The following is a 19,548-nucleotide window of genomic DNA, read 5'->3' on the forward strand; positions in this document are numbered from 1 at the left end:
GTGACAAATGACCCATTCTCCTTATCAGAATGAACTATAAATTAACTGCAAACTATAAATATGCCACACTGTGCCACTATTTTATTGCTCTTGCATGTACTTATTGTTAATTATGTTTGATTATCTATTTGTCATTCACTGAACTATGTGGTTCATAGACCTTGTAATTGATCTATTGCCAAACTTCTTGTTGTTATTGGCATTTGCACAAATACGTATTGTATCCAACTTGGATTATTATATTGTAGTTAATAATTTGTCATGTCGAGGTTAAATATTATTATTATTATTATTATGTTGTTCCTGACGACACCAATTCCATGTAAATATGCTCAACGGTGGAATAAAACATTTATATTTGTATTTGAAATCGAGAGGTCGAAATATGATCGTGCTAGCGCGGTCGAATGGTACGAAACAACATGGCGCTAAAAATGAGTGTGAAAGTATTGAGCGCGAACGGTTCAAGTTCTTGCATATTTTCGCCAGAAATAAATATGCTGTATGTATCATTTCTGACATATTTCGTCTCCGAGAATGCTGGTCTCGTTTGAAATATCTCCGAAAGTTATCCTAAATCTCTACCAAGCAACATCTATTATGACAGCTATTCCCCGCTAAACACAAATGCTGGTACTAAACGTAACATACTGAAAAATAACTATGTTTGTATATACAATTCTTTCCTATGATTTGTGTTAAGTGGTAAAGATATGAAAATATAAAGTGATTACAGATACACCGTGCGGAAGCTAGAAACTAATGGTTCGGTTGTCACATAGCGTAATACAATTTGCAGACTATTGGTTTATCGCATTTAATAATATTTTATGAAAGTTGTGATTGCACTCAGTTATAGATATAATTCGCGTCATAGGCTACGTTAAACATAAATTATCTGCAGTTGTGCTAGTTGGTTGGCTCTGTGTGCCACTTCATGCTAATTTCGTATTACTTCCCTTTGTGCCGGTACCAATTAATTGTGGTTAAAGAGTTGTCTAGATTCCAAAAGTGCGCTACTCTTTTTGGGATTTTAATTGCATACTATTAGACGTTCTTGGGCCATCAAACCGACTTTTCGATGTGTTAATATTTTATCATCATATTTGAGTTCATTTACATGTTTATTGAACCCATAACAACGTACATTGTGTGTATCAATCGAAATTCGTATCAGAATTGTTGAGAAGTAAGCATGTATTTAGTAACTAGGATTTAGCAAATTATTATTATTATTTGTACATCAATATTCTAGGGCTATACAAGTTTAATTACCATTTTGCTTAAAGCAGCTAAGCTGTACGTGTATAAATTCTGTATGGTGTAAGCGTTTTTCACATTTTTATGAACAGGTTTTGTGTTTTACATTAGCGACATCTCCGTTTTGTACATGTCTGTTCATGCTTCATAATATTTAAGTGCTTTAAATGCTGGCATTAATGATTTTCTCCATTTAAGGCTGGCGTCATTCCTATTGCTCTCTTTTACATTTTGGGTCTCTGTTAATGTTTGATTTGAAGGTGCCTCCCCATGAAATTGTCATAAATTAATGTAGAATGAATTAATTCATGGTATATCGTTTTTATAATATTTGTGTCTAGGTAGCTGAGTTTATGTGGGAGTTACAGGTTAAAAATTAGTTTTCCACATATATATTCTATGTGCTTATCCAATTTACAGTTTCATTTTTAATGGAATTTTCAGCTCTTTGCTCATGCTTGCAGACTATAAGTAATAATGAATTAAAAGGGTCAGCATTTTTGCAAGAACAATTTTTTTTTAAATATTCAAACATGTCTCATCCCAGTTGTGACATCCTCAGTGTTGTTATTGTTTTTTTATCCCAGAAATACATAGATTCAGATTTAATGTAGGTTAGGAATATGTTACAGCAGTGTTTTGTTCTTTAAGTTACATTTGTATTGTGCCTTGTTTTGTATTGTTTTCACCCTGTGGTTGCAAACGAAAGTCAATCGCAAATCAAAATTAATAAGTCATGACACCTGCAACGTGAGGTGTTAGGGCAATGTCTGAACTGAATTTTTGTTTAGAATATAACCTTTAAACTATATTTTCTATTAATATAGCGTCATATGCCCCTGTTTTAGGCTTATCATTGTTGTATATGACTTATCCCAGGTGGCACTTACTTACTTTTTCTCCTGCTAAAAAATGTATAGTACAAATGTAATTTAAAAAAACAATCAAATTAATGCTGAGGATGTTGCAACTGTGGTGAAACATATTTTAGTATTAAAGAAAGTTGTTTTCTTGCAAAAATGCGGACCCTCTTAATTCGTTATTAATACATGTTCACTGATTATTATATCATGGAATTTTGTGTACTTGATGTTGTCTGCCAAGCATACATCTATGCAAATGTTGCTATCTTTGCTGCATTTATTTAGTCTGAAATTTAGTTACAGTTCACTGAAGGAAACAGAGAAAGCTGAAAACTGGAGGCTTATCATATTAGCCAGTGTTAAATCTATTTTCATTCTTTTTCAGTTAACTTAGGCATATTCTCAGCGAAAGGAAATGTAACAACACTAATGACTCCATCAGGCTGGAGCTACATTCAGATATCTGTTAAGTTAAAATTGTCATAGGTTTCAGATGTGCACTTTGTTGTTTGGAGTTTTGTCACCACAACCAAGAATTTCAATTGTAGTACACCTCTGGATTTATTGTCTGCTGAGTATAGTGCCTTTGTGCACATTCCAGTAAAGAGTTGAGGCTGGGACAATTGTGATGTGAACTTTCCCTGTTATGGTTTGTAAGGAGGGAACAGCTTTTTATAATTTGCATTTTATTCATTATTATTCTATATTCTTTTCCTTCAGTAGGTCCTAATTCCATTAACAAGTTAATTTTTGACCCATTGTTTCATAACTGTTCTTGAGCATATCCAAGGGCTTTTGTAGTTTATACTATTTTCTGTACTGGTATTTATTTACAAGAAGTCCCATTACTTTTTTGCAATACTGTGAGTGTGTGGAGGGTGAAACCTAGAGCCAGCACATAGCCTACTCCTTGCAAATAACACCAAGGCGGCCGCCAAACTAAACATCCCCATCGATGGATAGATCATCGTCAACACATGCCCTCACTTTATACTGTGGAGAGGTTTGGTATTTAAACCAGACATTGGCACAAACTCATGATCAGGAACTTTATGCCACCACCTCTCCTCTCCTTGCCAGCCAAATACTGGCAATGAAGATTTTTTCCACCATCAGGATTCAAACTGGCTTACCATCAGGTCGAGTGCCACCACACAAGCATATGTTAGTGACCTTGGCCACGGAGGCGGGTTCTGTTCCGATATTGCAGTAGCTTTTACTATTAATCACCCAGCTGCCATCCCTGCTCTCCCATCTCTCTCTCTCTCTCTCTCTCTCTCTCTCTCTCTCTCTCTCTCTCTCTCACTCATTAATGAATAAAACAGCTTCTGCATTTACTAGTTTAGTAGATTCTTAAACAAGTGACCTTATAGTTCCAGGAAGGAGAAGACATGAAATAAAGGAATCTCGGGCTAGCAGTTTGCGACAATATGGATAACTCCAAATGGGGTGCTCAAAGGGTAAGTTACTAAGATAGTTTTTAAGTAATGACTGAGCAGCAAATTGGTTTCCTGGAACCTCTGCCAAGCACACTTCCCTAGATTACACATGTGCCCTCCTGCAATCTTGGATGCATATTGTACGAAAGCTTTACGGCACCTGGTGTTCACATTTTGCACTTACAGTGAAACTCCTGCCTTGACCACAAAATATTTATTTTATTTCTTCCTCACATGCATTTTGCAATTGACTGAGAAACAGGACACCCAGTACAAAATATCAGTCCCGCTAAGCATCAGGTAAGAGTAAGTTGGACACATTACTTTTTATTGCCAGTGTTCTGTTCGTTTGACAGTGGTAAAAAGCTGAAACATGCAATGAAGAAATAAAATGAATATTTTGTAGTCGAGACAAGAATTTCAGTGTATGTGCCTCTTGGTGCATTTATACCAACATGATTCTCCCTCCCCACCTCGCCCCCACTCGAAGCAGTTAATAATGCTGATTTCATAACTTTTTCCATTGCATAATGATTGTTTTTTGTTCATTTATATTTCACTGCATGTTGTTTTTCCTTCTTGTTGATTTGCATACCAGTCTATCAGCCAAAGAGAAAATATTTGTATTGAGTGGGGGAATACTAGAAACTAATTAAACTCTTTTCAGACAATTTGTTACAAAAATAAATTGCATGTCACTAATTACATATCATGCTGTACACCATTTATGTTATATGCCACACAAGATGTGGAATATGTCAGTTTGCTGATTGTTAAACAGAAGCTTTATTTAAATATGGCAACAGGCTGAGTATTTACATGCTTTTTTATTACATACATTAAGCTGATTTGAGGTTGTACAAAACAGTTCCCTCTCCTCTGCCAACTTCTTTATCTCAGAGTAACATTTGCAGCCAGTGTTATAAAGTATTTGTTGTGTGTATTACTGTCTCTGTCTTACCTGAAAATTTTGGGGGTTTGAAGAATATGTGCCATCGTATTCTTTGAAGTATGATGACTTATGGTATGTGGATGGTATTTGTGAAATTTTGGTTTGTGTATTTCATTTGTAAATGTCAGACATTGTGCCCCCCCCCCCCCAAAAAAAAAAAAGGTTAGTGAGATTCTGATAGTGGATCCCATCTGAAATTTTGGCTTTGGTACCAGACTTATCTGTAGTGCATCCCAAGATCTAGGTTAGGTTGGCAGGCAATAATTTGCTTGTGAGTTGGCAAGGCCAATGAATATGAATGTGAAATAACAGTTTGGTAACAGATTGAGCTGTAGCTTAACCTGGGCTGTAGCTTAACGTGGTATTTATATTTGCCCCATATTACATACACTTTATCATATGTAATGCACTTTTTATTATAAAAACTAAAACTGCAGGATGAAGTGAGAAAACCTATACTACATATGAGACAAGTATCCAATGATAATTTACGTGGTGCACATTATGAACATATAATAATAATAATTTTTGTTTGTCCATCAAACTTTAAAGTCTTGGACAGCTTTCATATCATGCCATACACATAATATACTATTATTTATACATTTACCACCCTTAAAAATATTTGAGTGAGTGTAAACAATAATGATGAGGCCATCTGTTTTGTGTATTGCAGTTATGAATGTCGATATTCGGTATGCTTATTTTATCAGCCACTGTTACAAACATAACAATGTTCAAGACATACAAGGAATACACAATCAGTAAATTATAATTGTGGAAGTACCGTGGAACCTCACTGAACATGCTCCTCCCATAACATGCAATTAATATAACAAGCAAAACACATTGTAAAAAACTGACTCACTTAATGAGCGCAGTACTCTTTGGCAGGTTCATGCTTGCCTACCATGGGGTCCAGCCTTTGCAGCATCTTTTTCCTTCGATATGCATGTCTATCCTCTTCGTGTTCCTTTCCCCTACCTTGGGAAACGTGTCTGGCCTATTTTTGGAAAAGGATTCTGAATATTTGGTTGTCAATATCAAAATACTGTCCACTGTTTTTCATTCCTTTTTTCTTTCTTCATTCACCTTCCCCTATCCTTCCTCTGCTTCGGTGTTTGAGGTTCCTCTTTTTCTTCTGCTTCCCTGTGTGCTCCTGAAGGCTGGCGCACGGTTCTGATGCATAGCAGGTGACTGTGTAACATGTAATTTCCAGCCTCGAGTCAAGACGTAGGGTTTGCATGTACCCCCTGGTACAGGCCAGGTTCAGGGAGGGGTGATTGCCTGAGCTGCTACCTTCCCAAATTGCCGATCAGTCAGGTGTTCAGGAGGTGTGACCTGAGGTGTGAACAGTCACCTAAGGTGGGTGCGCCCCCTTCTAATGGGGCCTCCAGTTGTAAGGAGCGTGCCATGGCAATCGTGGGGATTTTCTCGCATTGAGCCAATGATCTTCACCATCAACGTCTATGAAATGTAAACAGAATGAGGCTGAGAATTCAAACGCTCTCTCAGCTGGACCACGGTTCCTTGTGGTTTCACATACAGAAGATGGTCAGTCTTTCACTGCGGTGAATTTGTTTATTGTTCGGAAAGGTGTCAATAAAGGTGTTGATGCAATTGCATGAAATCCTGCTCTCGTTTATGCAATGGCATTTTGCTTTTTGACTCTACTTCTTATTCTCAAGCACAACTGTTTGCGGCTTCGCTCCTCCATGGCTACGCTGTTCGCGTCGAGGCCCATCGAACGCTCAATTCTTCCCGTGGTGTTATTTACACTAGGCTGCTCGATGATCTGACTGAGGCAGAACTCCAAATGTACCTCTCTGATCAGGGTGTCATTGCAGTCCATCAGGTGATGAAAAAAGTAGATGCCTCCTTAGTGCCCACACTTTCTCACTTTTGATAGAGTGGTTCTTCCGTCAAAGATCAAAGCAGGTTATGATGTTATCACCTTCAGACCGTATGTTGTGAACCTGATGCGCTGCTACCAGTGTCATTGTTAGAACCGCTATAGAGAGTCCTGTCGACAAGCAGCCAAATGTGTAACCTGTGGTAGGGATGCTCACAAGCGTTTGGCTGCCGCCTCCTCCCCCCTGTACCAACTACAGTGCCGACCGTGTTGCCTCCTCCCGTGATTGTCCCTCGTATCTTGATGAATGGGCTTTCCAGGAGATCCAAGTGAAGGAAAAAGTGCCTTACCCAGTTGCTCGCAAGTTGTTGGCCAGTCAGAAACCCTGCATTCTACTATTTGGCACCTACAGTACTGTTCTTGATATGTCTCGGTCCACGAAGGACATGCTCACACACGTGTGACCTCAAATTCAACACCGTGATTGTAAAATAACCCGGTGTCATGGTAGCTGTCTCCTCCACCAGCGTGCAACTCAAACTTTCACCTCACGGGGCAAAGTCACCAGCTACACAACCGGTGTCCGGAAAGAACAAAAGGAAAACTCCCATGAAAACTTCCTACATCCCTCCAGCCAACCAACATCTGAGTCTTCCTCTGCCAACTGGAAAGGCTCCAAGAAGACCAACAAAGGCAACTGGTCTTCTCCTATGACGAGTTGTATCACGGTGTCGTCACGTGATACCCTCACCTGTCCGACCACCGTGTCGCCGGTGCGCACCACCTACAAATTCTCTGCCCTGGACTCTGCAGGCCTACAGAAGAATGCTGACGCTTCTGTAGGCACCGTGGAGCAGGATCCTCCTGTCTCTGTGCCCTGCAGCAGTGAGTCATTGAAGGCTGGCACACGGCAGCTGCCGGAACGACACCCTTTCATTTTTTCTCGTCATGACTCTCCTCGAATGGAACATTCACGGTCTTTGATCCGACAAAGAGGATTTACTGCTGCTCTTAGAATCACAGTATCAATTTGTTCTCTGCCTTCGGGAACCAAAATTGCGTTCTCGTGACTGCTTTGAGCTCTCGCATTTCTTCCCGGTCGGCTTTAATCTTCCCCCTGATGACGGCGTTCCATCTCGTGGGGAGTAATGCTTCTCATATTGGATGATGTTCGTAGTCAACCCATTTCCCTGACTATCCGCCTTCAAGCTGTTGCAGTTCACCTTTTCCTCCCTCACTTGCCGTTTCCATCCCTCCGTCATTTGCTGTCACCAGGGCAGACTTCCTCCAGCTTTTTGGGCAGCTACCTCACCCCCTTCTGCAGCTCAGTGACTTTAATGTGCACCACCCCCTTTCTCCCAGAACTTGTCTGAGAGGTGCCCTGTTGCCTGACCTCCCAATCGACGTAACCTCTTCTGTCTTAACTCAGGAGCACTCACGTTCCTTTCAGACATCACACACACCTATTCCCATTTGGACCTATCCTGCACTGCCTGGCTTGCCCATCATCTCGAGTGGTCCGTTCTCTCAGACATGTACTCGAGTGACCATTTCCCGTATGCTATCTGTTTGCTCACACCCAAATGGCAGCTTATTAAGGTCTCCAGTAAGGAGGCTTAGTCCTCCCTGGTGACCTTCAATGAACATTTCCCCAGTTGTTATGACCAAGTAGAATATTTTACGAATGTTATCCTTACCACCTCAGAACATTCCATTCCTTGCATTTCCTCTTTACCACGCTGTGTCCTCTGCCCTCAGTGGACTGAGGAATGCCGTGATGCAATTCGTGCGTGGAGGCATGCTCTCCGTGTTATTAACTATCATCATACGATAGCAAACTGCATTCATTATTAACAGTTGATTGCAAAGTGTGTGGCATTCTTCAGGATAGCGAAAAAGCTAGCTGGATTTCATTCATTAGTTCATTTAACAGTTCCACTCTCTCTTCTGTCATTGGGGCATCCTCCGACGGCTCTCTGGGACAAAGATCCATTCCCCAATTTGCGGTCTGACATTAGCAGACGATGTCATCGTGGACCCTATTGCTATCTCCAACACCTTGGGCCACCACTTTGCGGATATTTCAAGCTCTTCCCACTATCACCCTGTCTTCCTCCATCGGAAACGAGCGGGAAGAGGCTCGGGCGATACCCTTCATTTCTCAGAATCATGAGTGCTCCAATGTTGCCTTTACTATGAGGGAGCTAGATCATGCTCTCACTTCATCCTGATCCTCCACCCCAGGGCCAGGTGATGTTCACATTCGGATGTTGCAGCATCTTTCTCTTGCAGCCAGGCCCTTTCTGCTTGATACGTACAACCGCATCAAGGCAGAGGGCACATTTCAGAAATGCTGGTCTAAAGCCACTATCATACCCATACATAAGCCTGGTAAGGACAAACAGCTTCCATTTCTCTCACCAGCTGTGTTTGCAAGATGATGGAATGTATGTTTCATGCCCGGCTGGTATGGTGGTTCGAGTCTTGCAATTTACTAAGCACTGCACAGTGTGGATTTTGAATGTGGCGTCCTGCAGTTGAATACCTCGCCACTTTGTCCACCCATATCATGAATGGTTTTCTGCCGAAATCCCAGACTGTGTCAGTGTTTTTCGATTTGCATAGAACCTGTGACACCTGCTGGAGGACTGGCACCCACCGTACTCTCTACACGTCGGGCTTCAGAGGCTGCATGCCTTGTTTCCTTCAGGGTTTTTTAAAAAGACAAAGTTTTTCAGGTACATTTGTGTTCTGCCTTGTCGGACACCTTTATTCAGGAAAACGGTGCACCTCAGTTTTCCCTCTTCACTATTGCCATTAATTGTATAATGGCCTGTCTTCCGCTGGGCATCTCTGGCTCCCTTTTCGTTCACAATTTTGCCATCTATTGAAGTTCTCCACAGACTTGCCTCATAGAGCAACGTCTTCAGCGATGTCTCGATTATCTTTATTCATGGAGGATCAACAATGGCTTCCTTTCTTCCACTGACAAAACCATTTTTATGAATTTCTGGAGGCAAAGTTGGTTTCTTCCTTAGGCCTGTTGTTCTTCTGTTTATTAAAACTATAAGATTCCTGGGGCTCATGCTTCATAGGAAACTGTTTTAATCCTCCCAAGTGTCTTCCCTGGCAGCCCACTGTATGCGGTCCCTCAATGTCCTACGTGTCCTCAATGGTACTTCCTGGAGAGCAGATCGAACCACCTTCCTCCGTTTGTACTGGTCCTTTCTCCGTTCAAAACTAGACAATAGGTGTTTTGTTTACCCATCTGCACATCCGTCTCTTACCCCGTCTCAATACTATACCCACTCGTGGCATCCGTTTGGCCACTGCTACCTTTCACACTAGCCCGGTTGAGTCTGTATGCAGAACGTGCCGAACCGCCACTGTCGTATCGCCATGACTCTCTCCTCAGCAGATACGTGTGCCGTTTGTCTGCCATGCGTGGCCACCCATCCTATGCCTCGATACTCCTTTGATTGCCAGTGTGGGGTGTGTCCCTCTTCTCTGTTACCTCTTGGAGTTCGCTTTCGGCTCTTGCTCTGGCAACTTAACTTCACTCTACCTGCAACTTTCCCAGTGAGTGTGAAGCCTTCACCACCTTGGATTCGTACAGCGGCCCGTGTTCACCTAGGCTTTCATTCGCTTCCCGAGGACACTACTTCAGGCTCGCTCTATTGCCTTCAGTTACTTGACCTTCGCATGGAATTTCATGATAGTACCTTTGTGTACACTGATGGCTCTTGGATTGACTGTGGTATCGGGTGTGCCTTCATCATTGGTGCCGATATTTTTTGGTATCAGCTTCCTGAACACTGCTCAGTATTTACAGCAGAGCTCTTTGCCCTTCATCAGGCCATGCTGTACATCCGTCAACACAGGCTTTTCAATTGCCTCATCTGCTCATACACTCTTAGTGCCATTCAGAGCCTATGTGTGCTGTACAGCGTTCATCCCATTGAGCAGCGGGTCCGTGAAAGCTGTTATGTGTTCACACTTGATGGAGCCATTGTGATGTTTATGTGGGTTCCTGGCCACTTCTGTCTGACAGGAAACGAGGCCACTTACGCTGCTGCCAAGGCTGCATTCCTCGTACATCAGCCTGCTAGTTCTTACATTCCCTCCGAGATGTCTGTGTTGCCATATGCAGCTGGTGGTGTCACTTTGTCATCACCACTGGACCTTCCTTCATGGGAACAAGCTCTGGGTTATCAAGCCTCTCCCAGTGGATTGGATGACCTCTCGGCCCCCTCACTGCCAGGAAGTCATTTTAACTAGGTTGCGTATTGGCCACTGTCTTTTTAGACATCTCCATTTGTTAAGTGGTACTCCCCCATCAATTTGTGCACATTGCAATCAACTTTTATCGGTCTGCCATTTCCTGACAGAATGCCCTTTTCTTAACTACTTACATTCTCGTTTGTGTTTTCCATCTGAGTTATCGGCCATTTTAATGAATGATGCACGGTATTTCGACTGCATTTTACTTTTCATCCGCCATAGCAATATGGCAAAGGCAATTTAATTTTTGATTCTGGACCTCTGCCTCTCTGTTTATATTTTGTAGACATTTCTCCACGTCCATGTTTTTAGCTCTCTTCTCTTCCGTCTATTGGGATTGACATATAGTCATTTTTAACTGCTCTCTTTGCCTTCAGTTTTTAGATGGGCGTGTATAACACTAGTTGTTTTTCCGCCCTAAAACAAAGCGAAACAAATAAACAAACTGATCTATTCTGGGAAAAGATGCCAAAGCGTACCTTCATAATAGCAGAGCAGAAAACGTTTGCCTGGTCAGAAAACAGTGAAAGACTGTGTCACACTGCTATTCTGTGCCAATGCAAGTGGCGATTTGAAAATAAATCACTGCTTGTTACCATTCAGAAACTCTTCAAGTCTTCAAGAAGTGTAAAATCCAGAAAAGCGGGTTACATGTGAATTGGAGATCCAACAAGGCTTGGATGACACATGATCTGTTTTGTGATTGTATCAGTGGAAGTGTTTGGTGCTTCGGTGAAAAAATATTTGCTTGAGATAAATCTGCCATTCAGTGTTTTGCTTGGTGTGGACAACACTCCTACCCATTCTCCAGGTCTACAAGACCACCTCCTTAAAGAATTTCAGTTCATCAAGATCCAATTTCTACCTCCCAGCACCACACTGTTACTCCAGCGTAAGGACCAGCAAATTATTTCTAAGGTTAAGAAGCTCTACACTGAAGCACTCTTAGAGCATTGCTTTGAGTTGACTGAAGCCACCCATCTCACTCTCAGAGGGATTTGGAAATATCACTTCAACATCATTGCCTACATCAAGATGATTGAAAAGGCATGGGATGGGGTTACCAAGAAAACTCTAACTTCTGCTTGGAAGAAGCTTTGGCTGGAGTGCATTGTTGAATGTGACTCTGAGGCATTTGAGTTAGTACCTGTGGACTTTGTAGTCAACAAGATTGTGTCTTTGGCCAAGAGCATGGGACTAGGAGCGGATAACAATGATATCAGTTAGCTTGTGGAACATCACAGCCAAGAATTGGCCACCGAAGAGTTTGTGGAGTTGCAGTGTGTTTCACAGCAGGAAGTTGCGGAGAGAAGCTATTTTGGAGGAGGAGGATGCAGTAACAGAAGCAACAATATTCTGATGCAATAAGGGAAATACTGAAAGCACAGAAATTGGTTGCATCATACATTGAAAATCGCCCCAATAAAGCAATGGCTATGGGTGCTAAAAATTTATTTGACAATAATGCTGTGCCGCATTTTTGCCACATGTTGGAAGTGTCGGCAGAAACAAATTATATAGATAGTTTCCTAGCAAAAAAGAATTAGTTATGTATTGTGAATAATAAAGTACATAAAACTGTATGTATAATTTTCTTTGAATAAATGGTACGAATAAGATAAACCTTTTAGTACTTTTTCTGCACATAACGCACAATCGTATTTTACATTAATTTATAGAGGATAAATTGTTTCACTTAACGAATGTTTCACACTAAGAGTGAGATTCTGAAACACTTTGTGAGGTTCCACTGTAGTTACTACAATATTGGCCTTTGCTTATATTAGCAGTTATTGTAAATACTCTCTTTTTAAGCCCGAATATCCCGTCAGTGTAGAGTGTGGCTAACCTACCTTAAATTTCAGTCCCAAATGTGAGTGTATTAATACGTATTAGACTTGCGTGACCACAGAAGGAATTGATAGATTGGAGGGAATTTTCAGGAAGTAAATATTGCAGCTAATCTTCTTACAAGTGGAGTTGACGTGCTCTTTCCACGTAAAATGATCTTTGATCACAGTGGCTAATAACTTATATCTATCAGATGTGTCAACTGTAGCCTTGATCCAGTATGAGATTGGTGATAATCTAACAAGAGCTTTGTTCCATCAGTCTTGGCCATATCCAGTGTATGTTTGTTCTTTGTCAGATTTTCTGTGATCAGTTCAAAGTTATATGTAATGCTTTGGAATACTAGCTGCTCAGGATGACCCCAGCTAATAAGCGAGCAAAGGAAAGTCATATGGCACAAATGGCTGGGAGAAGCCGAAGAGCAAGTTCGGCCACTCAGTTGGAAAGGTTTTACCTGTCCTCCGTGCCTGCAGCCACCTCTCCTTTGTGAAGTATAAGAGCTGTCTGTGTGGGTATAGATCACCGTAGTGGTGTGTGTGTTGTAGTGTCGCAGACGAAAGACGAGGGAGAGGGTGAAACCTGGTGCTGGCGCACAGCCTACTCCTCTCAGAAAGTGGCGCGGGGCCACCGAGCTTAATGTTACAGTCTGATGGAAGGCGAGTTATCTACTTGTGTTTTCCAGAATAAAGCACCTGCTGCTTATAGTAAACATATCTTTTTGCAAAGAACTACATAGTCATGTTGAAATACGTGAGAATTCTTTTAATCGTACATTATAATGTGTAATCTTTAGAAAATACACTGTTATTCATTTGCTTTTACACTTTCAAACGTACCACAAAATTTAAAAACAATTGTCACTATTAGAAATCACTCACCACATCTTCATATGGTGATTCATATCCTTCTACATCTATATACATACTCTGCATGGCGGTGGTTACCACATACCACTATTAATCACTTCCTTCCCTGTTCCACTCGCAAATAGAGTGAGGGGAAAGCAACTGCCTGTAAGCCTCCATACGAACCTAATTTCACTCGTCTTATCATCGTGGTACTTAATCAAAAAATATTTTGGCGGCAGGAGAATCGGTCGGCAGTTGGCCTCGAATACTGGGTTGCTGAATTTCCGTAATAGTGTCTCACGAACAGGGTGTCATCTTCCCTCCAGGTATTCTCGTTTGAGTTCCCAAATTGTCTCGGCAGTACTTGCCTGCCGGTTGAATCTCCCAGTAACAAATCTAGTAGCATGCCTCCGAATTGCTTCGATGTCTTCCTTTAATCTGACCTGCCGGGGATCTGAAACACTTCAGTAGTGCTCAAGAATGGGTTGTGCTAGTGTTCTATAAGCTGTCTCCTTTATAAAGAAGCTGCATGTCTGCAAAATTCTCCCAACAAAATGAGATTGAGAATATGCCTTCCCTACTACCGACTGTATGTGCTCGTTCCATCTGGTATCACTTTGCAGCATTACAGCTACATGTTTAATGGAGGTGACTGTGTCAAGCAGCACATTGCTAATGCTGTATACACCTTTACAGGATTGTTATTCCTACAGATCCACATTAACTTACGTTTTTCTTCATTTAGAGCAATCTGCCATCTGTCACACCAACTAGAAATTGTGTCCAAGTCATCCTGTATACTCTAATAGTCATTCAACGATGACATCTTGGTGTACGTCAATTGTTATCAGACAGCTGCAGATTGCTGTTCGCTATGTCTGTCAGATTGTTTATGTATGTAGAGGACAAGAGTGGTCCTCTCACTGGGGCACCCCTGATGATACCCAGATCTCTGATGAAACACTCACCATCGAGGACAACTTACTGGGTTCGATTGGTTAAGAAATCTTCAAACCACTCACATATCTAGGAATCTAATCTGTACTTCGAGCTGTACTGTCAACTGTGGAGTACCATGTCAAATGCTTTTTTTCAAATCGAGGAATAGGGAATCTGCCTGCAGCCCTTCATTGACGGTTTGTAGGAATGGGGTAACACGACTTTCGCACGAGTGATGCTATCTAAATCCTTGCTTATATATAGACATAAGTTTTTCTGCCTGAAGAAATATTATATTCAAACTCGAGATTTTTTCAAGAATTCTACTGCAGGCAGATGTAAAGGATATCGGTTTGTAATTATGTGGGTCCATTCTGCTACCTTTTTTATGTACAGGAGTCACCTGCTGCACTTTTTTCAGCTGCTCGGAACATTTTGTTGGGCGAGAGAGCCACAATTACTGCAAGCTAAGTAGAGGCTTATTCAGCAGAGTACTCTGTAAAACGAAAATTTAGATTCCATCTGGACCTGTGACTTATTTGTTTTCAACTCTTTTAGTTGCTTTCCATATTTCTGTGTCCCCCAGGTGGGAGTCTGTGCCACAATCAAATGATCGTATGCCTGTTTAATGATTTTATGTACGACCAGAATTTCTTTGGGTTCTCAGCAAGATCTTTCACTAAGATATGACAGTGGAAGTTGTTTTATGCTTCTCTCAATGACCTTGTGGATGCACAAATGGCTACTAACCTTTTCGTGTCGACATTTACTCATTCTTTTGTGAACCGAGAGTGCAACAATCTGTTTCCTCATAATTTTCCAAATTTGATTATTAATCCACAGAGGATCTTTTCCATCCTTAACCCACATAGTTTGAAGCTACGTCTCCAGACTGTAACATACAATTAGTTTAAATTTTGCACACAATTCCTCTACATCCTGCATGCTATATCTAAATGATGTCCATTCATTATGATGTATACTTTAGTAATTACAACAAAACGTATCCTGCTTGCCAGACTAGGCTGTAGCTACAAAACCGCACACACATATTTGTGTTTGACACAGGCTGTCTCTTGGCGAGTAGGCAGCACAGTGACTTTACTCTGACAGGAGCTTCTTGGAAGTGAGCAGTAACTTGTAATACTGCTCTGTTGTGTAGTATCTCTGCTGTGGTCGATTCTTCTTGCACCGTTCTCAATATTTGACGGCACGGGGCATCACAGTTCAACCCCACTCCCTGCCTGCAATCTGCCCCGACGTCGGGTACGGAAATGGAAAGTAATGGTTGAGGGGAGGAGAGAATGCTGAGCACGCACCCTCACACCGGTATACACACTGTGCTCGGTCGGAAATGCCGACCGGGAAACCGACCGCAGAGTGCGCATTGGCACTCGTAGATGCAGAGGCAGACGATATGACAGGTGGGCTGCAGAGGACGATGTCTGGGTGCTCTGGCTGGATGGGCAGGTGTGACCCTGTTGCTGGCAGCATCACAGGCTGCCGGCACAACTTGACAGTGATGGCGACGCCAGGCTGATGTCCGTGAGCATTTCCCATGTGCTGTTGGAGGCGATGTCTGCGACTGTAACGGTGGCTGCCGCATGCCCTGTCTTTGTGCTGGATCTGTGAACCAAAAGGCATGGAAGAATCTTCCGAGTAGATTGGCCGAAGCTGCTTCTGATGCCACCTGTGTAACCCCATCAAACAGTGGATAATGTAGATGGAATGGGACAGTAGCTCAGACGCCACACGCAATTCCCATCTGCAATCCCTGTATGTTACAGTGTGGCCCAGCAAAATCTATGTGCAAGTGTTGCTAAGACCCGCCAGGATTTGGCCAGTCAGAGTACCACTGTGGGTTAGTGGACTGACACATTGGAGTCATGGCCTCTATTTGCTTGTGCTATGATCTGTGGTGTCAATTGTCACGACCATCACACTTATCGCTTGCCAGATTGCCCAGCTTACGGAGAGAGGGAAGAAGATCCAAGAGTTAGTCCCTGGACCGTCTGTCATATGCTGAGGCTCGCCAAAAATTTTACCGACTCCACCCAGTTTCGATTTCTTCTACTTTTGCCTCTGTTACATCCTTTCTCTGTCCTATCTCTTCTGTATCTCAGCCCTTTCACCCTTTCATCTCCTCCTCCCTTGCAGTTCCCATGTCCTTCCCTCTGGATGTCACTCCCCCTCCACAGCTGAAGAAGTACCCCCATTCTTCGGTGCACGCCAGTGATGGGGCTTTAGCCCGGGACCCCTTTCCCTGACATGTCTTGTGGCGGAGGCCTACTACCACAACTTAGCCATGGGGGGCATCGTCTGTGCACCGCAAGGTCACCCTTTCTCTCTTTCGGTTCTGGATCTTGCAGAAGCCTGCCCTCCTCAACCTCCAAAAGAGAAAAAGAAGAAACATAAGTCTCAGGACAAGGCCCCTCTGGTGCCCCCAGAGGTGCCATCTCCCCCTTCACCTCAGTGTGACATCTTGTTTATGGATGTCACCCCATCCTCGTTGATGACCACTGACCTGATGACATTACTTCCCCTTGGCTTCTTTATACCTAACCTGGACTCCTGCCACACGATAATTCAGTGGATTTGCAACAAATATTTCCTGGGGCAGATGTGGATTCTGACCACAATCTATTGGTTATGAACTGCAGATTGAAACTGAAGAAACTGCAAAAAGGTGGGAATTTAAGGAGATGGGACCTGGATAAACTGAAAGAACCAGAGGTTGTAGAGAGTTTCAGGGAGAGCATAAGGGAACAATTGACAGGAATGGGGGAAAGACATACAGTAGAAGAAGAATGGGTAGCTCTGAGGGATGAAGTAGTGAAGGCAGCAGAGGCTCAAGTAGGTAAAAAGACAAGGGCTAATAGAAATCCTTGGGTAGCAGAAGAAATATTGAATTTAATTGATGAAAGGAGAAAATATAAAAATGCAGTAAATGAAGCAGGCAAAAAGGAATACAAACGTCTCAAAAATGATATCGACAGGAAGTGCAAAATGGCTAAGCAGGGACGGCTAGAGGACAAATGTAAGGATGTAGAGGCTTGTCTCACTAGGGGTAAGATAGATACTGCCTACAGGAAAATTAAAGAGACCTTTGGAGAGAAGAGAACCACTTGTATGAATATCAAGAGCTCAGATGACAACCCAGTTCTAAGCAAAGAAGGGAAGGCAGAAAGGTGGAAGGAGTATATAGAGGGTTTATACAAGGGCGATGTACTTGAGGACAATATTATGGAAATGGAAGAGGATGTAGATGAAGACGAAATGGGAGATAAGATACTGCGTGAAGAGTTTGACAGAGCACTGAAAGACCTGAGTCGAAACAAGGCCCCGGGAGTAGACAACATTCCATTTGAACTACTGATGGCCTCGGGAGAGCCAGTCATGACAAAACTCTACCATCTGGTGAGCAAGATGTATGAGACAGGCGAAATACACTCAGACTTCAAGAAGAATATAATAATTCCAATCCCAAAGAAAGCAGGTGTTGACAGATGTGAAAATTACCGAACTATCAGTTTAATAAGTCACAGCTGCAAAATACTAACACGAATTCTTTACAGACGAATGGAAAAACTGGTAGAAGCCGACCTCGGGGAATATCAGTTTGGATTCCGTAGAAATGTTGGAACACGTGAGGCAATACTGACCTTACGACTTATCTTAGAAGAAAGATTAAGAAAAGGCAAACCTACGTTTCTAGCATTTGTAGACTTAGAGAAAGCTTTTGACAATGTTAACTGGAATACTCTCTTTCAAATTCTGAAGGTAGCAGGGGTAAAATACAGGGAGCGAAAGGCTATTTACAGTTTGTACAGAAACCAGATGGCAGTTATAAGAGTCGAGGGGCATGAAAGGGAAGCAGTGGTTGGGAAAGGAGTAAGACACGGTTGTAGCCTCTCCCCGATGTTATTCAATCTGTATATTGAGCAAGCAGTAAAGGAAACAAAAGAAAAATTCGGAGTAGGTATTAAAATTCATGGAGAAGAAGTAAAAACTTTGAGGTTCGCCGATGACATTGTAATTCTGTCAGAGACAGCAAAGGACTTGGAAGAGCAGTTGAACGGAATGGACAGTGTCTTGAAAGGAGGATATAATATGAACATCAACAAAAGTAAAACGAGGATAATGGAATGTAGTCTAATTAAGTCGGGTGATGCTGAGGGAATTAGATTAGGAAATGAGACACTTAAAGTAGTAAAGGAGTTTTGCTATTCAGGGAGTAAAATAACCGATGATGGTCGAAGTAGAGAGGATATAAAATGTAGACTGGCAATGGCAAGGAAAGCGTTTCTCAAGAAGAGGAATTTGTTAACATCGAGTATAGATTTAAGTGTCAGGAAGTCGTTTCTGAAAGTATTTGTATGGAGTGTAGCCATGTATGGAAGTGAAACATGGACGATAACTAGTTTGGACAAGAAGAGAATAGAAGCTTTCGAAATGTGGTGCTACAGAAGAATGCTGAAGATAAGGTGGGTAGATCACGTAACTAATGAGGAGGTCTTGAATAGGATTGGGGAGAAGAGAAGTTTGTGGCACAACTTGACTAGAAGAAGGGATCGGTTGGTAGGACATGTTTTGAGGCATCAAGGGATCACAAATTTAGCGTTGGAGGGCAGGGTGGAGGGTAAAAATCGTAGAGGGAGACCAAGAGATGAATACACTAAGCAGATTCAGAAGGATGTAGGTTGCAGTAGATACTGGGAGATGAAGAAGCTTGCACAGGATAGAGTAGCATGGAGAGCTGCATCAAACCAGTCTCAGGACTCAAGACCACAACAACAACAACATTACTGTCACCTATCTCAAACACAACTTGTTTCCTCTTATTCTGTGTTCTGTCTTGCTCTTCAAGAAATGCACTTCCATGATGACTACTCTCCAATGTTTCATGGTTATCAGGCATTCTTTCAGAATTGTGCTGGGCACAGGATAACGTCTGGAGGGGTCTGCACTTTGGTTTGCACCAATGTCATTAGTGACTGGATCCCCCTTCGTACCTACATGGAAGCAATAATGGTACAAGTGTGAATGACCCCAGCAATCACCATTTGCAAAGTCTACCTCCCTCCAGGTAGGCCATTTCCTTGTGTTGACCTGCCTACCTTAATACAGCAGCTCCCACCCCCATATCTCCTCCTCGGAGACTTCAATCAGGGTGTATACGACCCGGGACAACCGGGAGATCCGGGAAAACCCGGAAATTTTTTCACCCGGCAGAAAACCGGGAGAAACCCGGGAATTGTTTAGA

At 42.3% G+C, this 19,548-nt stretch overlaps 1 protein-coding gene across 3 annotated transcripts in view; it reads left to right on the forward strand.

The window, feature by feature from the left end:
• Positions 1-415: 415 nt before the first annotated feature.
• The window catches only part of LOC126191415 (uncharacterized), a 233,934-nt gene continuing 214,801 nt past the window's right edge, over positions 416-19,548 (forward strand). The window contains exons 1-2 of one of the 3 annotated variants that reach the window (XM_049932286.1): positions 416-502; positions 3,497-3,583. In XM_049932286.1, the coding sequence (XP_049788243.1) occupies positions 3,554-3,583 (30 nt within the window). In that variant the 5' untranslated portion in view covers positions 416-502; positions 3,497-3,553. Of the gene's footprint in view, positions 634-709; positions 1,190-3,496; positions 3,584-19,548 lie in introns of those variants that run through there. The other 2 variants (XM_049932285.1, XM_049932287.1) reach the window with 2 other exon arrangements.

This window comes from Schistocerca cancellata, chromosome 6, assembly GCF_023864275.1.
Source record: "Schistocerca cancellata isolate TAMUIC-IGC-003103 chromosome 6, iqSchCanc2.1, whole genome shotgun sequence".
NCBI classification, from domain to species: domain Eukaryota; kingdom Metazoa; phylum Arthropoda; class Insecta; order Orthoptera; family Acrididae; genus Schistocerca; species Schistocerca cancellata.